Here is a 21,131-nt window from a genome sequence, read left to right on the forward strand (position 1 = left end):
CAGCTGCCATTTCATTTTGAACAAAAACGTCAGCTAAGCCTGTGCGGGGGGGGGGGGGGGGCAGCCTTCACAACATTGCTATAGAGACTTACTAAATCTGGTGCTGAACAGGACATGAAAAGGCTTGAGAAATGGCATTCCACTGTTGCAAAGCAGCAGCACAAACATCAAAAGCGAGCTTTGTTGCCATTGCTCAGATGACATCTCTGAAATGACCCAACAATGCTAGCATACAAACCAGGTCAAAACAAGAAATCCTGCAAGTTTAGTGGTATTGAAAGTTAAACAGAGACAACCATGTTTACATGAAACAAAAGGTAGACTGTCAAGGATGTTTCAAACCTAAAGCTTTAACTCTCTGTAATACCAGGAGTGACAAAAGTTGTTTCCATATCTCAGTATTGTTTTTTAAAAATCTTACCTTGTTGCACACAGAAGGAGCTGAGCTGATAAAACCAGTGTGCAGCACAAACCTTTGAGATAATGTCACATGAAGCATGTTCTGTACACTCTGAAATCCCTGCAAGGGCTGCTGGGAATTGCAACATATGAAAGACACTAAAATTCAGGAAACAAGTAGCCAACACATCTGTGTGGCTCCAGACACTAGGCTAGAAACATGTGGACCAAGGCAAGTGATGATGTAACAAAAAAGGAGGCTAACTGGGAAAGACTGGTAACTGGGTCACCACCTGCACGTGGCAAAGAGGCCTCCTCAGCCTCCCAAACCCAGACTCCAGCCACTGCCCAAAATGGGCCTCGGTTTATTTCAGGGATGAGGAGTGTCAAGCACAGAGACCAAATGCAGCACTCCAGACCTCTCTATTTGGCCCTTAGGATTCTCTCCAGACCACACCCCATTCACAACCACATCCTTTGCTCAAAGAGGGTACTGAGTAGGGTCCGTGTTTTTGCCAGGCCTTGAATTCTGCTCATGCTTTTTGTTCCGCTGCACCAGGGGTGTCCAAACTTTTTTCAAAGAGGGCCAGATTTGATGAAGTGAACACACATGAGGGCCACCCAAAATTGCTGAGCTTTTTATTTTTAGGATTGAAGTTGACCCCAAAGTTGTTGAGCTGTTTTTAGGATTGAAAATTCAGGTAGGTAGCTGTGTTGGTCTGACACAGTCGAAATATATTTTTAAAAAATTAAAAAAAATGTCTAGTAGCACCTTAGAGACGAACTAAGTTTGTTCTTGGTATAAGCTTTTGTGTGCATGCACACAAAGAGATGGGTGATTTACCATAACCATTGAGTCTATCACCCATCTCCTACTACCCGCCTGAGAAAAACTCCACCCCACCCCACCCTCCCACTATATATAAGGGTCTGGTGACTTCTGTTTCAGTGTATCTGAAGAAGTGGTTTTTATTTTTTTATATATTTAGGATTGCAGTTGTTGAATTTTTTTACAATTTTACCCCAAAGTTTTTTTACGGGTTTTACCCCAGGACATATACTGCCACGGGGGCCAGATTAAATCAACCGGTGGGCCAGATTAGGCCCCGGAAACAGGCTTTGGACATGCCCGCCCTACACTGAGGGTTGTCCAAGTGTGTGGGGTACCCTACTGTACAAAGGAAAATGTCACACTTGTGGTTCTGACCACTTTTCCTCTGCCCCCCCCCCCACTCCCGGCATAAAAACGTTTTGACATAAAAAAACTCAGAGCACGACATTTCCCCAGGAAATCAAAGCATTTGTTTCCACAAAACATGAAGTGATTCAAGCATCTCACTAGACTCAAAGGATGGGACTCAACACTATTCCTCCTCAGAGTAGAACCGTGGACATGACCCACTTAGGTTCATTCATTTCCATGAACAGGACATTGCTGAATGCAAACCATGGTGTTGGAAAGTACGGCAGTCCAAGTCCCATAGTCTGACAGCCCTTTTGCTCAGGGCAGGTACCACTACCCAGGCAAACCTCTAGGGTAGCAGAGCCCCCTGTCTCCCACTGCTGTCTGCTGCTCTGCTAGCCAAAATCTGCTTCCCTGCAGTTTCCACCTCCTGGCTCTGGATTTGCCTTCTAGAGCAGATATTTAAACCGCATTATCATCATGTCCCCCTTAATCTTCTCCTCCCCAAGCTAAACACAACCACAGCCCCAGTTCCCATCAGACACTACTGGTTTGGGGTTCCATTTTAAATCAGAATATGTTACATCGTTTGGACCATTAAGGAAGATATAGAGTGCTAATTACACACTGCAAAACAGATTTGAGTACATTCCTGTCTTAGCTGCCCATCTAAAAATGTGGCATTTCTAATTTCTTTCAGACATAGCTTAAGGATAAATAAAACATATTTTGGTTCTTTTAACAAGTTTAAATGATTGTTTTAGGAGAGAAAAGGGGTTCACAAATGGACATACGGGAGAGCAACGGTTGCTATGTGCCACTTGACCATATGGACGGATCCTGCAAGAGCTGGAATAGTGAAACTGCGTTTGTAATTTGTACGCATCTGTAACTTCTATCCCCAGCCACAAAAGCGCTCCTGCCTGTTAGCTTGGCTGGAATCCAGGCCGCCCTTCTGACTTCGAGTCTTTTAGGCGGCAGCACCTGACTCGGCTTTCTTGCCGGGAAGGCGGCCGGGACGCGCTCCTTCGGCGGAATCCTGCCCGGGCCTGCACTCCGGAAGGGGCTGGCCAGGCCCAGGGGAGGCCGCGCCTGGCCCGCGCCCCCCTCAGAAAGCGGCGCCTGCAGCTCGGAAGCCTCGCCCGCGTCCCTACCTGCCAGTCTGGTCCGGCGAGGCGACGGCGAGGCCCCGCTTGGCGATCTCCGGAGAGGCGCGCCTTCGCTCCCGCCCCGAGGACGCCGGGCGGGCGGGCGGAGGAGGAGACGGGCCGGCGCAGGGACCCGCGCGGCCAGGCGCCGCTCCGCGAGAGAGCTCCGCCCACTCCCTGTCCCGCGCCTGCTCCGCGGGGCCGCAGCCAATCAAAGGCGCGGGAAAGGCGGCCTCCCGACGCCCCTTGGATCGCCGTGGAGCTAGGAAGCGGGGAAAGCGAGAGGGGCGCGCTCCCGGCCCTGCCTTCCCTCGGAGCAGGCGGAGCCCCAAGCGCTGCTCTCCGGAGGGAAGCAAGAAGCACAATCAGCAACTGGCCACATTGTGTTTCTGGCACCTCACACCAGGGCAGAAATGCTGTCCCTCCTCTTTCTGCGAGCCGCATCTTGAGACCCCTTCCAACTCTACCATTCTGATTCTATATACCCTGCTGGTGTTTTAAAGCAGGTCTTCTGCCTTCACAATTGCCAAATACTTGTTTACAGGGTTGGTTTGTTTTTAAGTTTCTGCCTCAGGGGCCTAAAGTGTCGCAGGTAAATATACTTCTAAGTAAACATGGTTGCAAGTTGAGCTACAAGCCCTATTCATTTCACCTGAGAATCTGTCATGTGGATCTAGTGGAACCACCTGATTTGATCAGTTTCACAACCCAGACAGGAAACTTGCAGCCTTAGTTTCCCCTACTTGTTAGTTACACAATTCTACTGTAACAGAAGGGAAATGCAGATTACGAAACAGTGTCTGTAGCACAGGGCTTAAGGACTGCAGTGTTCATTCTACACATCTGTATTTGGAAGTAACCACTGCTGTTTTCATTGAAACCCACTAGTTAAATAGTGTGTACACTGAGTAACCCTCATTCCAGGAAACAATTAAGGCTAAGTGATGATAGTTCATGGGAAAGGACATGCAAAGCGTGAGATGGCTGTGAAACCAGAAATAAATGAGAGTCAATAGAAAGGAGTGGTTATCCACCATCCCTAGGGATAACTTCTCCTGCTGTGCCTCACTTGCACATTTTCCTATTCACAGCTGCCAAGAGATTGTGCAGCTATTCCCTTCTTTTTTCCTTAATGGATTTTCTGTGGCAAGATAAAAAGATAAGAACACACACAAGAGATCACAATTTGCTTACTATGTTGGTTGGACTGCCGTACAATTGTGTGAAGGACGCAAGATGATGGTACATTTAAAGCTTTGTCTGGAAGCACCCCAAGAAAGACAGAAGAAGCCTAGCAAAAACACAGGACAATTTGACAATGCGCTATAAAAAGTGAATGAACAAAGCAAGACAATTCCACATTAAACATCCTGTTTATTATTGCACACTGCTTTGATACTTATGTGAAAAGTGGGATGTAAACCTTTTAATGAATATACAAAAATAGTGAGGAAGCATCATCTGACTAGCAATAGCACTCCAGAGTATCAGCATCTCTCTGTCACCTTCTTACCTGACTCCTAACTGGAGATGGTCTATCACTGGGCATTGGGATCATTTTATCAGTATTTTATTTAATGTATCTTATTTAATCTACGCTGGGGTTCAGGGGGACTTACATTTAAAAAATGTCATTACAAAATACAAGTAATGTTATTAGCTTAATAATTGTTGCAAACGTAATGTTGGGGGGCTTGCTGTGCAGGAAACCTCTACCCCGTATCTGACTTCAACAGCTTATTTGGGCTCCATTTCAGCCACCAGAATTGTGAAATTTACCAGATTGGTTGAGAAGCAGTTTCAGTCTAGTCAGATACGGTGGCTACATATATATCCCCTTATTTCCACCCCAGTGGCTTCTGATAGTCTTTTACCCCTGTTGCAGGTGTATATGTCATGCTGCTACACTAGTGTTGGATTACTGCATATGTGGAACACTGCAAGTATATTCCCTGAGATTAGTTTCCTATCACATACAGAATAGGACAACACTCAGAACTGTACTATATCTTTTTAGAAAAAGCATTACTGCCATTGTCATTTTACAATCAAACTGAGGCTTGATTAATTTGACAATGACCACAAATTGCTATGCGACACCGTATTTTTCCTTCGAACAGAAGACTCTTTAACAGAACAAAGATATCAGACAAAAGTTATGACACCTTTTTGTACATGAATATCAATGTGCTAAATACAAAGCTTCTTAATTAGATGCATATTCAAAATAAAGAATTATTATATATTAAGTTGACCATTGTAAATACTGTTTTATTTTTGGTAATGCTTTAAGAAGTCAGTTCAGGTTACTAGAGGACATATTGTCATTTGAAAATGATCAGAGAAAAGTAAGCCTACAAATCCACTTAAAGCACATCACTGTTTTCAAAATAAGGTCTTACAGGTTTGTAGTATTTGATAGCAGCTTTTTATTGGTTATAAAACCTAAGCCCATATACAAAATTAGGAACACATTTAGATGCCTCTTTTGAAGTAACAATTTAATCTATTAACTGAGAGTTAAAAAAATAACACAATGCAATTTTAAACCACTTCTGAAAACTTAAAAGTGCAGCAATATACTTTTGGCTTGCATACAAAGATCCTAATACATGGCATGACTGGAAGAAACTCTGCAAGTGGGGTAAGAGAGAAGGGAGACCATTTCCTCCATCTGCAGCCTTCAGTGCCTCCTGTTCTGGAGGCCTCTTGACACTCTGATATCACTTACATCAGTAGATGGGAGGAAACTCTCAGCACAACTGCAAAAACCTCCCCCTCTTGCACAGCAGGATCTTTGGATTCAAGCGTTTGTTTCCTTGAACTATAAAATGGTTGGATCCCAAACAAGGGCTGATAAGGTGACAGAATAATGAGAAAAATCTAAGTTACTGCTTTAAACAAGTTTTCCTATGTTCATCTCAGTCTTCACAGTAGTGAAAAATCATTTATCTCATTTTGTGTGTAGCATCTAAGACAGTGGACACAGGCATACTATAAAATGAGGGGCATTTTTTCACATCATCAACTGCATACCTGCTTTGAAATTCCAAAACCTATGACCAAATCTAATTCTGATTTTGAAATGTCTAGTTTTTAGCAAGCACAACACAATTCCAGTAAAATGTGTTAATATAGGACACAGTTACCAAATGAACTTAATGTCTGGGTAAAGAAAAAAGGCACAATGAACTTCAACTCAATTTTATGTGCACAAGAGTTGAAAAGTCTGAGCCACCTTAAAGAGAAATTGATTTTAAAATTTATAAAACCTATAAATAGAGGCCAAACCACTGTATTAAAACACAGTATCTAGCAAGTAAAAATCTTGCAGTTTAAAACACATACTTGTATCATTTTAAGATACAATACAACTCACTCTTTAAAGTGGCTCCACCTTGGCAGATAGATTTAATGAATGAACACCTGCAATGTTTTGCTCATCAGTGGAAAAACAGCTGATCAACAAAGCTTGTGATGGCATCTGTCCTTATCTTCGTCACAGTAAATACAACCCACATCCAATAACTACATTAGTTTTACATTTTCAGTATCCCTTCACATCAAGGCATTGGGGAAAGTACATCCAGTGAACAACAGCAACAATACCAGTTTGTGTGACAGGTTACAAAGTTTAAATTTCATCTTTACCCACAGCAATCCCAGATCCTCTGAAAAGCCAGGCTGGACATTACCCCAATATCAATGATCTCCCATGTTACCAGCTTATGCAAATTTATTCATGATGAGCTGCATGTTACGCTTCTTCTGAATAGTAGCAGCTTCCACAAAGCCTCACACAACTAATACATATCTTAACTATATGAATAGGTTTAGAGACTAATTTTTCTATTATTTTTCCAATACTCCAAGAATGAAGCTTTTATGATGCTCCTAAAATAGTTGCTAGTTTGTTGCCAACCACATCATCATAAGCACTGGTAAGTAAAAAAATAGTTTAAGACTAAATTACAGTAAACATGAAAGCTCCACAGTTTAAACCAATATAAATCAACATTATTCAGTTATAAATTTAAAACAAAAATAATGCATTGACTACTAAAAGATGAAAGCAAGATTCTTGCTAACCAATGCTCATTTGGGGTAGCTTTGTTTCTTTAATATGGAATTCTTGCTTTCAACTTAAAACGAAGTTCAAGTCCGTAACAGATTGTAGCTCAGGTAAAATACCATGCACAGCATTTTCATTATTTCCAAAACAGCAGGAACACACAGGCTGAAGAGTGGTCAAGTACAGCTTGCTGTTCTCAAAAATTAGGTATACTGGTCATGTTTTACTAGTCCAAATGCAAACTTCATTCTTCAAACCCAAGCTTCTAAGGCAGTAATGAACACAATTACTGATATATGTAGTCTGTTTTTACACTAATCAATTACCAAGTTCTTTTAAAATTTCAGTTTCACCAATGAAAATAATTTGACTTGCGTTTTCTTTGTTTATTCTTCCACATTAAATATATGAAAATATGTTTGTAGAGGACAACAGTAGAGGCTTAAAAAATAAACAGGGCCTCTTGGAAGTCTTCCAAAATGTAAGCATCATACTAAAGAGTCTTGATCCACAGTGCACTATTTTAGAAAGAAAGCTACTCTTCTGTGGAAAGCCAATGAGCCGCCACCACAAAGGGATATTCTTAAAACTGCAGACTGCAGTTGTCAGCTTGTGGCACCAGGGGCAAAAAAAGGCAAAAACAAGAGAGGAAAGGTAGCACGGGTTGTTAAAAAACAACAACTCTGAACAGTTTATGAGATCATGCATATGCATTTATGGTCCGTGTGAGAGTTACTTTTGGCAACGGCGAAGTGACGGAGATACAACTTGCTTTAGAAGCATCAGACAAAGAGGCATATGCTTGGAGTCCTTTTTTCAACGGCAACCATCAGGTGGTACATTTTACAGGTGTGGAATAGAAAAGCTGCATTGTATGGAACTTAAAAATTAAATTCTTTTGTTTGAAGATTGGCCGTTGGATCAAAATTGTAAGTACCTCCTTGTGTTGCCTCAGGAATGAGGCTGGGATCTTCATCAATCTACAAAAGCAAAGAAAGTGCATACCATGGGATTTCATTGTTCACCTTATAAATAGCCCCCACTCACAGACAACATATTCCGCCCAACAGTACAAGAGCAGGTATAAAAAATGCACACCATGCATACAGAAGGCTTGGACATGTTACAAAAGTTGAGACATTTTCAAATCTGCTGCTTTTATGAGCAATCTCCTGGGGCATTGAGCTGGTGGCAATCCCTCAGAACTCTATTTGAATGCCAATAATTACATTGGGCTGGCTTGCTCCTGACAATGAGTTGGTGATGGACCTAACACACTACTAGACGCTGCAGCTCACCTCAAATAGTAACTTAACTGTTATTAATAATGCATGAAGATAGCTACTAATTCCTCAAATAAATACATCAAGTGATGTCCTGAAACCAACTTGAGGCTTTGAGAAAGCTAGAGTATCATTTTGTCTTTGTTTAGCAAATTAAATTATTTGTAAGTTATTGGGGTGGGGAGTTGTTGTTTCAAGAGGCTGTGCTGAGGGCAGGGAGAGGCAAGTAAGCTATTTACACACATACATACATTGGGGTGCTACATGACAAGGAATATTACTTATTTCCAGCACTTTTATTTCATGCTTACTGTACTGTGTACATGACTATTACTAAATTGGTCCTCCAAACTGAAGTGAATTACAGATTGCAGCATTGAGCATGCAGAAGAGAGGGTGTTAAGGGTAGTCTTCCAGCATTACCCAGCATGCATATGTGAGTATTTGTTCCACAACATTTTAAAGTTTTCAAAATCTCCATCCTCAGGTGCTGCTGTAAACTACAGTGGTGCCCCGCAAGACGAATGCCTCGCAAGACGGAAAACTCGCTAGACGAAAGAGTTTTCCGTTTTGGAGGTGCTTTGCAAAACGAATCTCCTATGGGCTTGCTTTGCAAGACGAAAATGTCTTGCGAGTTCCTGCGGGGGTTTTTTCCTCCCCCCCTTTTTCTAAGCCGCTAAGCCGCTTATCAGCTGATCCGATCAGCCGATAAGCCGCTAAAAGCCACTAATAGCGCTAATCCGTCAATGGGCTTGCTTCGCAAGATGAAAAAAACGCTAGACGAAGAGAATCACAGAACGGATTCTTTTCGTCTTGCGAGGCACCACTGTATGTGCAGAGCACCTATCTCAGTTGCAAGTAATGCATATCTTAGGAATCATAGAATCATAGAGTTGGAAGAGACCACAAGGGCCATCGAGTCCAACCCCCTGCCAAGCAGGAACCTCAGCCGAAGCTGCTGCATCCTGTTTTAACAAGCCAGCTTGTTTCTGTTTTGCTGGTAATATGAAGTACTGCACAGATGTAACACTGGCTGGAATAGAACACTGAATGGAAACTGTGCCTCCGGTGTACAGGGAAAAAGGGGTTTTTCAGAGCATTTTACATTGGCCCACACCAATATTTCTGCAGAGTACTCAAAGCAGCCACTTACTGCTGTTACATTTTAGAAGCCAGAGGTACTTACTTCATCACCAGAGAAATACTGATCTATTATTTCAAATGCTAGCTTATATATGTCTTCATTCTCATGCTGTTGCAGTGCTTCAATTTTCTCCAAGCCTGGTCAAAGAGAAGCAAAAAAAATGACAATTTAATAAATTAAGAAATTGCAAGCTGTAACCCAATTAAGTCTGTCTGCCAGTGGAATGAAGACAGCTGGTGGCATGGAATCACAGAAATGTAGAGTTGGAAGAGACCATGAGGGTCATCTAGTTCAGGGGTCAGCAAAGTTTTTGTGGCTTGGGCCGGTTCACGGTCCCGCAGATGCCATGGTGGGCTGGATTGTGTGTGTGTGTGTGTGTGTGTGTGCGCGCGCGCAAACGCTATTTCTGACGCTCCTTCTGGTGCGGAGGAGGCATGCGCAGCTTCCCATTGGCTGCAGCCAATGGGAAGCTGGCCAGTGTCACGGAAGGCGGTCCCCACTCTGCTCTGCGCTGGTTTAGCACGGCGCACGTGAGCCGACCGAGCGGGCAGCAGGGGTCCATGAGCCTTAGGTTGCCGACCCCTGATCTAGTTCATCTCCCTGCAATGCAGGAATCTCAGCTCAAGCTTCCATGACAGATGGCCATCCAGCCTCTGTTTAAAAACCTCCAAGGAAGGAGACTGTTCCACGGTCTAACAGCTCTTACTGTTAGAAAGTCTTTCCTGGTGTTGAGTCAGAATCTCCTTTCTTATAACTTGAAGCCATTGGTTCAGGTCCTACATTCTGGAGCAGCAGAAAACAAGCTTGCTCCATCTTCCATGTGACAGACCTTTAGATATTGGAAGATGGCTTTCATGTCACCTCTTAGCCTTCTCTTCTCTGGGCTAAATATGCCCAACTCCCCCAACTGAGTCCGATCCTCATAAGGCTTGGTTTCCAGACCCTTGGTCATCTTGGTCTAACTCCTCTGTGCACATTCCAGCTTGTCCATATTGTTCTTAAACAGTGGTGCCCTGAACTGGACACAGGACTCCAGGTGGAATTGTAGGGTGGTACTATGACTTCCCTTGAGCTGGACAGCTAGGCATTCATGCCAGGCCAATATGCGCTTCAGAGAGAGCTTTCAATTCCTATGTGTGAGAAGTGTACCCTTTTCATTATGTCTAAGTGCAATTGTGCAGGAATGTCTGCAAGTACAAGATCTTTGCCTGGGTGATACTGGATGTGCACATCCTAATTTTGTCCTTGCATTAACATGTGCCAAAGCCTTTTTGGGGTGCTCAACAATGGCTTCTGTACAGTGGTTTCCAGTGGCTTATGGTCCAATTGGACGTGCATTGTCTGGCCAAACGTAAGTTGATGGAAGCATTCCATTCTGAACACTACAGCCAACAGTTCTTTTTCAATCTGTGCATATCCCATTTCAGTTTCTGATATTGCTCTACTGGCCAGTGCAACTGGCTGCAGTTTCTGTAGCAGGGCAGCTCCTAGCCCTGTCTCAGGTGCATTACACTGAAACCCAGCCAGATGGGTGAGGTATTATTATTATTATTATTATTATTATTATTATTATTATTATTATTATTATACTAACTGCTAACCTGAATGATAATACTTTAGTTCAGGACTCCTGACTATTGTGTCTTTAATCTTCTCAAATGTACTTCCTATAGAGCTAGTATCCAGAAATAACAATGCCCCACTGGTTCTCTCTATTCCACCAGGTTTCTGTTGCACCAACTTTATCAATGCTGTTCTCTTAAGACCAAACACACCCCAAACACACTCTGTTTGGAGGTGCATATCGCATTTTACCAAATCACATCTTACCTCCACATTCTTCTATAATTTCTGCTATTGTGCTTGCTTCATCACCAGCCATTATTAGAATGTTTTTCAGCCCATCCAGAACCACCTGAACCACTTGAGAATCTTTGACTGACAACAAATTACAGAATGGTGGGATCACATTCTGTTGCACAAGGTATTCAACCTAAACAGAAGAGATACTTATGATTAATTTCTTCCTTATAAATGGTTCCAAGTTTACTAATTTGACTACTTAAGACACATACCTGATCTTTTCTACCACTTATTGTTAAGTTGCTGATTGCCCAAGCAGCTTCCTTTTGTGTGCCAAAGTCTCCCTAAAGGATATAAAAGGTGATTTAAATTAGCAAAGTAATATATGTAGACATACAATCTTGCAACAAAAATATGAGAAACAGCCAGATTCAGCATTTGACTGACCTTAGCCAGCTGGTGAATGATCATAGGGATAAGTCCAGCATCTATTACAGCTTGAACTTGTTGCTGATTTCCTGCAGTGATATTGGAAAGGAACCAAACTGCTTCCTGAAATAAAACAAAACAAAACCCTGCATGTGAAGTTGTCTTAGACAGAGACATTTACCAGTGCCTGCTAACTTGTCATTTTTAACTGGAGATAGAAGGGATTGAACATAGAATCTTCAACATAAAAAACCATGCTTTATCAACATGCTTTTAAACTTTTAATTTCAGCCTGTTTCCAGATAGAAACATTGCATGGTGACAAAATGAGATTTCAAGCAACTGATACTTTTCTTCTGGAAATTTGTTAATAAAAGCTGGGTGGATGGTGTATTTATGGATGTTCATGAGTTGTGGGAATAGAATAGGATGGGATAAGTTGTGCATATTGTATAATCTGTTGTAAATTTAAGACAGAATTTGGGTGGGGTGGGGGTGTAGTTAGTGAGGTAACTATGGTAGACTGTGAGTCAGGATGTCCTTTGGCAAGAGGGAAGGTGTTGCCTTTCAAAAGGTGGAGTGACTGTAGAAGTGGTCCTCCAAATGTGGAGGAAGCTTACAGATGGGTCCTGTTTCAAAGCAGTGAAGAAGCACTGACCAACCAGTCTGAGTGTTCACTTCTACACTTCATGAGAGGAGCGTGGAAGAAGTACGTGAAGACATGCTCCCAAAGCAGGGAATGAGTGAACCTGTAACAGCTTCTTGGAAAGCAAGCTTCAGGGTGTGAAATGGACTGAAATATTTGAGTGTATATTAACCACACATAAAAACCCAAATGACTTGGTATCAGACATTTGTTTTCCCAGACTGCCTCAAGTAACAAATAAAAGTTAATGAGTCTGCATTGAGAGAAATGAAAGTAATCAACTAAAACAGAGCCATATCCTCCGGCCTCTGAAGCAGCTGCACCCATTTTTAACATAGAAAGAAAAGTTATCAGAGTACCATGAGCTTTCCTTAAAGGGATATCTGGAATTCTTTACCACTGAGAAGCTTAATCCCAGTTCTTAAGAAGGATTTCAAGGTTTACACTGCTCCAGTGCTGGTGTACAAAATGGGATCTGTACAGTCAATTCCTTCCAGAAGTTAGTTGCTATGGCAGAAACAAACAATGATACTTCACTCAACTACGTACTAATTAAAAGTGCATTAATGGAATATAAAGTAGAATGAGGGAAACATTTTCTTTGGCATTTTTTAGATCCCTTATTTCTTTATTGATGGCATTTCTATACCACCCTTCACAATGTATTTTCAAGGAGCACTGGGGCAGAGTAAACATTTAAATTCTTCTTCGGAAAAGGGGTAATTTTTCCCGTTCAGTGCAAAAGCTGAGACTGCTTGTTCTGTTAAGCTAAAGAACAGATCACAGAAAAAATTCAATGAGTCCTCACCTTGTTTATTTTCTCTTTTGGATGTGTCAGAAGATTTGGGAAATGGGAGAGGACATCACAGTTGAGAACAACTTGTGTCTGTTCATCAGTACCAGTTACTATGTTGCCAACTGCTCTTAGTGCTGCCGTCTACATTTGAAGAAAAAATATTAGTAAAATCTTTGATGGCCTTACGAGGTCCAGGCTTCATTCCCTAGGTTAGTTCATATGGGTTAAAATTTGAATTCACCCAAAGTGTAATATTTTTAAAAGTGTATTTGTTTTAAATTAAAAACAAATAGGGGATGCATTCTGATTGCCACTAATGATAGTGTGGCACAGCCAAGAGGACTTCGAACAGGCAGGCAGAACCGTCCCCCGTCAATCACCTGACATCAAATGACCCCTTTTTGCCTGCACTGGTCTTGCAGAGTGTTTTGCAAGCGGCTCAGCATGAGGTCTTGCAAAGCCCTATGCACAGTCCATTGAAACATAGAGCTCTGCAACCTGCAAACCCACTTTCAGCAGAGTCGGGGCTTCACCTGCCCCACACTGGGCATCATCTATGGCGCCAGGTGTATGGCAGGTGGTTGTGGCTTGGGTCAGATGGGGAAGCGTGGCAGGCCTAACTAAGGCTGCAGGACGGAGGACACCCTCAGCCAGAAGAGGCATATTGCCCAACTCCAGGACCCAGGAACCACCGAACTCAGGGGACTTTGTCCTGCCAGGATTCAGTTTCAGTTTACTGTCCCTGATCCTTTTCTATGCAAATCCTTCATTTCACACCTCAAAACAGCTATGCCATGAGGATACCTTGTCTGGATTGATCATCTCCTTCCTCTGTCTGAGACATACACTATAAACATTCAGCTTTGAAGCAACAGAATAAGTTCATTACAATAGCTAAGCTTTAATAAAGCCTAGTGGAGTGAAACATGGGTTACATTTAAAAAGAAATATAAATTGTCCTATTTTTAATGAAACTTTAAGAGACCATATGAATAATTAAAAAGCATTGTCTAAGTGTCTTTAAATAAATGGATTTAACATTTGAATTATTGACTTTAGTTTTTATGTACAACAACAAAGCTGATCAGGTTTGGACAATGCAGAGGAAATAATTTCAGTTATAATAAAATTCATCCAAAAAATGATTACCTGAACTTTTACCTCCTGGTGGCTCAGAAGGGGAACTAGGAAAGGTACCACACCAGAATCTATCACCATCTGAATTTGCTCATTACCACCATCTGTCAGGTAAGACAAAGCCCAAACAGTGTCCACAAGGATCTGCAGAGAAGGGAAGTTTCCTTTGTCAATGTAAGATTGCAATAGACACCCAAATGGGATTGATCCCCCCTCCCTACACAACATGTCTGAAATGAATGACATGCTGTGAAAGAGAATTCTGTATGTTCAAATTGTTTTCTTGTGTTTTCTCCACACTGTTTATAATTTATTCTGAAAACAAGGTACCGTGGTACCTCGGTTTTTTAACATCTCTGTTGACAAATGTTTTGGTTTTCAAACGCCGTAAACCCGGAAGTAAATGCATCCGTTTTGAATGCACCTCAGAAGTCAAATGGCTTCTGCTGAGTGTATAAGTTATTTTCCCTCAATTTTCTCTATTAAATTTGCAGACCGCCCTTTGCGTCTCGGTTTTCAAACATTTTGGAACTCGAACAGTCTTCCAGAACAGATTATGTTTGAATACCAAGGTACCACTGTAGATGGTGCTGTCGGCACAAAGATTAGCAATGATATCAGCATGATCTTAGGAAATTCCAGCAAAGGAAGAAAATACGTATAGCCTGCCTCAGCATAGGCCTATTTTTCTAGAGACAGAATTGATTTTTTCTTAGGTCTTCTTTTAGCACCAAAATGAAACAGTGCCAACAGCCCTAAGGGCCGGTTAGCTGCCCCCCAAAGTGACCAGAAGATGTATTAAACAGACATTCAGATAAAACCAGTGCAGAAGAATGTTGCAATAGGATGCAGGAATCTAACCAGCACCGTAGAAATAGCATGAGATTGTGCACTAACCACTTTTGAACTCATGGTATATCAACAAAAGCACCTCATGGGGGGGGGCCTAGCCTCTTATTGACTGTGTGCACCCACACTCCTATCTCCTTATACAGCCATACCTCGGGTTGAAGTACCTTTGGGTTGAGCGTTTTCAGGTTATGCTCCGCAGCGACCTGGAAGTAACGGAACGTGTTACTTCCGGGTTTCGCCGCTCGTGCATGCGCAGACGCTCAAAATTACATCACTCGCATGCGCAGAAGCAGCGAAATGCGACCCACACACGGGCAGATGCGGGTTGCGTTCGCTTCAGGATGCGAACGGGGCTCTGGAACCGATCCCGTTCGCATCCAGAGGTACCACTGTATTTGTCTAAGTGCCATCTTCTGTTTATATATTCACACACATACACGTTATATATATTATTGTAAACAAGACTGTAAGCCACCCTGAGCCTTTGCCAGTAATGTGGGGCATAAATGTGGAAAATAACATCTGAACAATTTAATAAAAAGTATTAAGAATTAAATTTGGTATGTTAGAACACACTGGTAACAGCAGTTTTGGATGCCATATCATGATTGAGGAGAAATAAGAGTCTCCGGAAGGAGGTTTGACCCCTCTAATTACAAGGAACATTGAATATATACAGGTACATTCCCACTCACATCAGTTTTAAGAATCCTGAAATTTAAACTATTTGGCAAGCTTTCTCCAATTGTGAACAATGTCTCTCTAAGTTCAAAATAAAAAATTCCTTCCAGTAGCACCTTAAAGACCAACTAAGTTAGTTCTTGGTATGAGCTTTCGTGTGCATGCACACTTCTTCAGATACACTCTCTAAGTTCAGACTGTTTTTATGAACTACAGATCAATCAAAAGAGATGAAACCAGGTTGAACACACAATATATATATATATATTTATTTTAAGATTCTCAGGCAAGTCATCTGTCTTACCAGAACTAAGTTTCCAGATAAACTGGGAACAACACCAACCTTGTGGTTTGTAATGTCAGTTTGTGATATACATAAGACAAAAATATTTTTAGTACTGATTAAAAAAAAAAAGAACTAGCAAAATATGCATTGTGATTAAACAAAGCGTAAACTGTACTTGTTCTGTTAACAACAAACATTTAACAGCACAATTCTTTATCTGTCTATTTGAATGACAGGCCCAGGGTGCTAGAGAGCAATTTCTCTCCTCTGTTTATAAAATGGCAGCCAAATTAAATAGTAAAAAAAAGTTTAAGGTTAACTCACAGCTTACATGCACATAACTTGCACCATATCAACTTTACGTGGTTCATAGCCAGCTAGTTGAAATCACACAATTTAAACACATGGAAGACTTTTAAAGCTCTTTTTGTGCAGAGTTTACCCAGTGCAAAAAGCTTTCAACCACTCTGCCTTGCTTATCAGACTCTGGAAGGCTCTCACGAGGCTTCAGAGAGCTCTGTGCGTATGCAAGTGACTAAATAGAAGTGACCAAAAAGATTCCCCACCCCTGAGTCACCTTGCATGTAATGCTTCTGGTTGGTTTACTCATGTGTAAAATGCCGTTTTGAAAAACTGTAGCCAGATAATGAAACTTTGTAAAATTATATTTCAAGTGATATAGAGCATGTTAACTATATATGGAAATGAAGGCTGGGGCTGTAAGTTGGCATTTTCATGAAATTACCCTCCCATCATCCCTGGTCATGGTAGTCTAAGACATCTAGAGCACACCAAGCTGGGGAAAGACTCTCTAGGCAAAGAAGCTACTGTATGGCACAATGCAAACAAAATTTAAGTAAGAAAACTCTCAAATACTAAAAGGAAACCTTAGATTGGAGAAGAAGGTATTTCAGCATTTACTTACATTTATGTCTGTATGGTATATGAGAACGCACAAGGCTGGCAAGATCTGGTAAAGATAAGTTTATTAGAATGGGTCATTAATACTAAGGAAAGCCAAAACACACTGTGGATAAAACCTCAAGCAAATCTGTGGTTACAATCCTATGCACATTTTTCTGGGAGTAAGCCCCACTGAGCACTGCAGGACTTACGATACATCTGAATAAACATGTACAGGATTACACTGTCAATTACTTACTGCAGTAGCAAGTGTTTCTTAATCAGCTGGTGCCCTACATTTTACACAGTTTTAATACCTGGCTTCAATCATGTAAAAATAAGTCTATAGCAATTTCATTTTACAAGGAAGTTATGAGAAAGAAAGAGTGCAAACTCACATAAATAATATTGAAAATTTACATTTATCAACCAGTTTGCCAATGGCTAACACATTTCTGGCCCACAGTCAGTGCTTCTCCTTTACGCATAAACTTTTATGGTTTTTATATATGTTGTTTTTCAGTTAACTACATATTGTGAACTTTTCTGAGAGCAGTAGTGAAATTTAGGGCTGGAGATAAAAATATGGTTGCCCCAGTGGAAGCCAGAACAAGCCCCCTTGGGATAATGTGGCTTTCCCCCATTTCTTCCCCCTTCACCCCCCTAATTGGATCTGGGGAGGCAGGAGAACCCTCAGAATAACATGCAGGAAGGAGGTGGTTTGCTCTTAGCAAGCAGAAATGCTTGCGCTATGAGACACTTGCTTTACTGCGGCATGCAATATGAATTCCACTCTTAGTCGAGTCACAGAATTGTTGAGTCGGAAGGTACACCAAGGGTCATCTAGTCCAACCCCCTGTGGTGCAGGACTAAAGCTACAATCCTAAACCCACTTACCTGGGAGTATGCCTCACTGAATTAAATAGGACTTGCTTCTGAGTAGACATGGTTAAGACTGCACCATAAATCTGTTTTGTTACCTATTTGAGCCCAGAGGTACAAAGCTAACATTCTGGCATCTCACATTATTCCTGAATGTAGATGTTACCACCAAGCCACAGAATCCACTACATGGGAAATCACTCCCTCTATCATGTTATAGATGCCATCAGTCTTTCAACAGTTTGTTTGGGTGTTTTTTTAATTAAAACGCAGCTGCACAGGGCTGTGAATTTATTTGGAACAGTTGTGACAATATTTGATCCTTTCCTGTAGGCAGGCAGGCAGGTAGGCTGATCTATCTAACTAAAATAATAACTGCCACCTTATTTTCCCACTCGCACATGAAGAGACATAGATTCCCTGTATCTTTTTCCTGTGAGGAGGAGAGCAGCTTGGGGAATAGTGAATTTTATCACAAGAATAACCCACAGGGAAGGCACCACACCTGCACCCCAGCATTTCTGGGAGGAATGAAGGCGACTTCTCTCACACTCACCGCTCCATGAAACGGCTTCATTTTAAAGATTGTTGACTTTGCCCATAATCCTATATATTCTTACACAAGATACACATCCCACTGACTAAAGGATTCTCATGTAAGTTATCGCTGCTTGTGCTTTAGGCTGTAACATCTTTTATTTAAATAAGTGGTTCCCTGCAAGGTCTCTTGTCTCTTTGAAGACTACATGCCTCGTTAGTCTGTACTGATTAGCTGCTGAAGTTAGATTCTGACTTCAAACCAAGAAGGAAGGTAAATGCCTCAGATACCGCCATAATTAATAACTAGTAAGTTGAATGAGATACAAATAAATATGCATTAAGAAAGTGCACACAGTACATATGCCATCATGGGAAAACTGACTTGCAGTGAAGCTGAGGTGGAACAATACTTAGTTGTAATTTTTTATTTACCTCCTGCACTGTCTCCATAGGTGGTGGGGGATCCTTATTCCTGCAGAGATTTACAATGACCCATGTGACGTTCCGGAGGAAAGTGATGGGAATGGAGGGGTTGATGAAGGATAGAAGCGGTTTGACAACTCCCAGTGATATGACATAATCTCTACACTGAGGACCATCACCTACAAAAGTGAAAATTTCACAAAAAATTACATTCATGATGGAGAAACCTTGAAATGTATGCAGTGACTTATGTTGGGGTCCTGATGCGCTATGTTTCCCCCACTGGTAACATACGAACACTACAAAAGTTACGGTTCAATGGAAATTTGAAGAACACAATTTGTTGTAGAATAACTTCATCTAAGTTTTCCAAACTGAGGATGTTTTCTTATTTAAATCAACTGGACTATTCAGAGAACTTAAGAGGAAACATAGTTTTATGGGGTAATGTCAATGTATGATTTTAAAGCCTTCAATGCCTGTGATTTCTTTTCTAGAAATATAGTCAACACTTACCAATAATATTTCCAAGGGCCCAAACAGCTTGTTCACAAACATTTTGATGTGGTGAATGCAGCAGTCTTAAGAAGAGAGGTACTGCATCTATAACAGCAGAAAACTGGATTCATTGAAATGATAAAATGCAGCTCTTTTAATAGATAAATTTCACATAACTGAGTTATACTGTTACTATTTCAGGAAATTATTCTATGTTTGTTCAAAATTAAATTGGAAGTGCACCTTTGCATAATTAATTTTTTCAGACAGAAAGAAGATATTGATATTGACATTCACATTCTAAATAAAAATTTGAAATAACGTGGAGGCTTTATTTAGCATCAAGAAAGTTAAAATTGTCTTCTCACATTACAAAGATCTGTGTATATTTTGTCAAAGGGCCTATCCACCCCCTTCAAATTATTATGTCCCCCTTCAAAAGCCAACTGTGGAAGAACAATTTTAAGTACTGGAAACATGTGGGCTTCAACTAGTAGAAACTTCTTTCAGACTCAGTGCCTCCCTTCTCCATCTCCCACATTGCAAGGGATGTCTGAGGTACAGCATGGTCTGTAAAAGCTGGTTTCACTTACTCGCTTGCTTGACCTTACAGCAGGCCTCAATAAAGAGATTTAACTAGCCATCCCTAAGACTATTGCCATGGGCAAAATGAGGCCTGCTACTCTCAGCAATGCTTCATGTATTCCAAAATGGAAAAGCTAGAGTGGAGAGCAATCACAGGATACAAAAAATGAAAATAAAACAACTTAAAGCAGCACAACAGAAGCACAAAGAAGCAAGATAAAAAACAACCAGGACTGTATAAGTCTTGGAAAATCAAAAGGTCTTCTTCTGGAAATGAACAATCAAGTTGGGATCAGGTGGCATTAGGTTGATACCACCTAATCTCAAAAGGCAGGAGAAATGTCTACTAGATGGTCTCAATGCACAGCCAGGTGGCTTTCTTTAAGGTCTCCAGGGTAATATCTGAATTTTTGTTCAGAAACAAACTGACAGTCAGTGCAGTTGTTTAAGAATTGTTGTGAGAGCCTAACAGCTCTATTCTGGACTAACAAAAGTTTTACAAGGAAGAACTCTTCAAAGACAATCCCATGTGCAACACATGCCAGTAGTCCAATTTAGAACATGGGTGACTGTGGCAGAGTGACCTCTGCCTGGAGGGGATGTATCAGCCTCAGCAGTAAAGGGTCCTTTGTGCTACAGATGCCACCTGGGGCTCTTTTGAGGAAGCTGTATCTGTCAGCAACCCCAGACTGCAAAACGACCCTATGTGGAGGTTAGGCTTGCTAATTCTCTACAATTCTCTACAATTCTATGATTCTATGAAGATGAAGTTATATGTGTATCTTCAATTGCAAAATGCACCCACTCCCAAAGTTAAACACTTGGAGCACTTACTAGACTGTACAACAGCTTGAGTCTGTGCAGAAGTGCCTGAAGCTATGTTAGTCAGGGCCCATGCAGCCTCAAACTGTAAGGAAGGACTGTTAAAAAACAAAAACACCAGAATAGCAGTAATATTTGCAACTCACAAAAAATACCAGCAGAAAAGTACATGCCAAATTTCTATTGAAATAGTAATTCAATATACTGTTATCAGATGCCATTATGTATTTCTACCTCTTATGCCTGCTACAACTTCCTTGAAATAAAGGTAGAAAATGCAATCCAACATTGAACTATTGTTTCTGAGTCCTTCTATTAAGATTTTTTGCATGACATCAACACATACAGAACTTGTGACACTAATTTTCTTTGATAGTTACCTCACCAGAATACCCTAGTACAGAATAAGCTGGCACAATACATTCACATCAGACTTCCAAAGCTAAGTATTTAGTCAAAATAATACAAAAGAACAACCCCTGAATAAGGATAGAAAAGTGGTGCTCTACAAAAACAAGAAGGAAAAGTGTGAAGGAAAAAGCCAAAGCTCAAGAGACTTTAAAGGTGGGGGGGCTTGATTTTTCTGCCCCAAAGACTGGGCTAATATGAGGAACCCTTC

General features: G+C 41.2%; 2 protein-coding genes across 5 annotated transcripts in view; both read right to left on the minus strand.

Moving 5' to 3' along the window:
* Positions 1-2,904, minus strand: part of LOC310703069 (RCC1 and BTB domain-containing protein 1) — a 177,436-nt gene extending 174,532 nt beyond the window's left edge. For all 4 annotated transcript variants that reach the window (XM_083495075.1, XM_083495077.1, XM_083495074.1 and 1 more), the window contains exon 1: positions 2,737-2,904. The gene's annotated coding sequence lies outside the window, so the exon portion shown is untranslated. The remainder of the gene's footprint in view (positions 1-2,736) is intronic.
* Positions 2,905-5,135: 2,231 nt separating this feature from the next.
* The window catches only part of KPNA3 (karyopherin subunit alpha 3), a 33,465-nt gene continuing 17,469 nt past the window's right edge, over positions 5,136-21,131 (minus strand). The window contains exons 7-17 of the mRNA XM_083495078.1: positions 20,525-20,610; positions 19,124-19,210; positions 18,617-18,786; positions 16,785-16,829; positions 14,053-14,184; positions 12,916-13,044; positions 11,480-11,584; positions 11,305-11,376; positions 11,060-11,222; positions 9,272-9,366; positions 5,136-7,782 (exon numbers count right to left, since the gene is read on the minus strand). Of these exons, the coding sequence (XP_083351204.1) occupies positions 7,684-7,782; positions 9,272-9,366; positions 11,060-11,222; positions 11,305-11,376; positions 11,480-11,584; positions 12,916-13,044; positions 14,053-14,184; positions 16,785-16,829; positions 18,617-18,786; positions 19,124-19,210; positions 20,525-20,610 (1,183 nt within the window). The 3' untranslated portion in view covers positions 5,136-7,683. The remainder of the gene's footprint in view (positions 7,783-9,271; positions 9,367-11,059; positions 11,223-11,304; positions 11,377-11,479; positions 11,585-12,915; positions 13,045-14,052; positions 14,185-16,784; positions 16,830-18,616; positions 18,787-19,123; positions 19,211-20,524; positions 20,611-21,131) is intronic.

Source organism: Podarcis liolepis, assembly GCF_965112155.1.
Source record: "Podarcis liolepis genome assembly, chromosome: 3".
Lineage (NCBI taxonomy): Eukaryota > Metazoa > Chordata > Lepidosauria > Squamata > Lacertidae > Podarcis > Podarcis liolepis.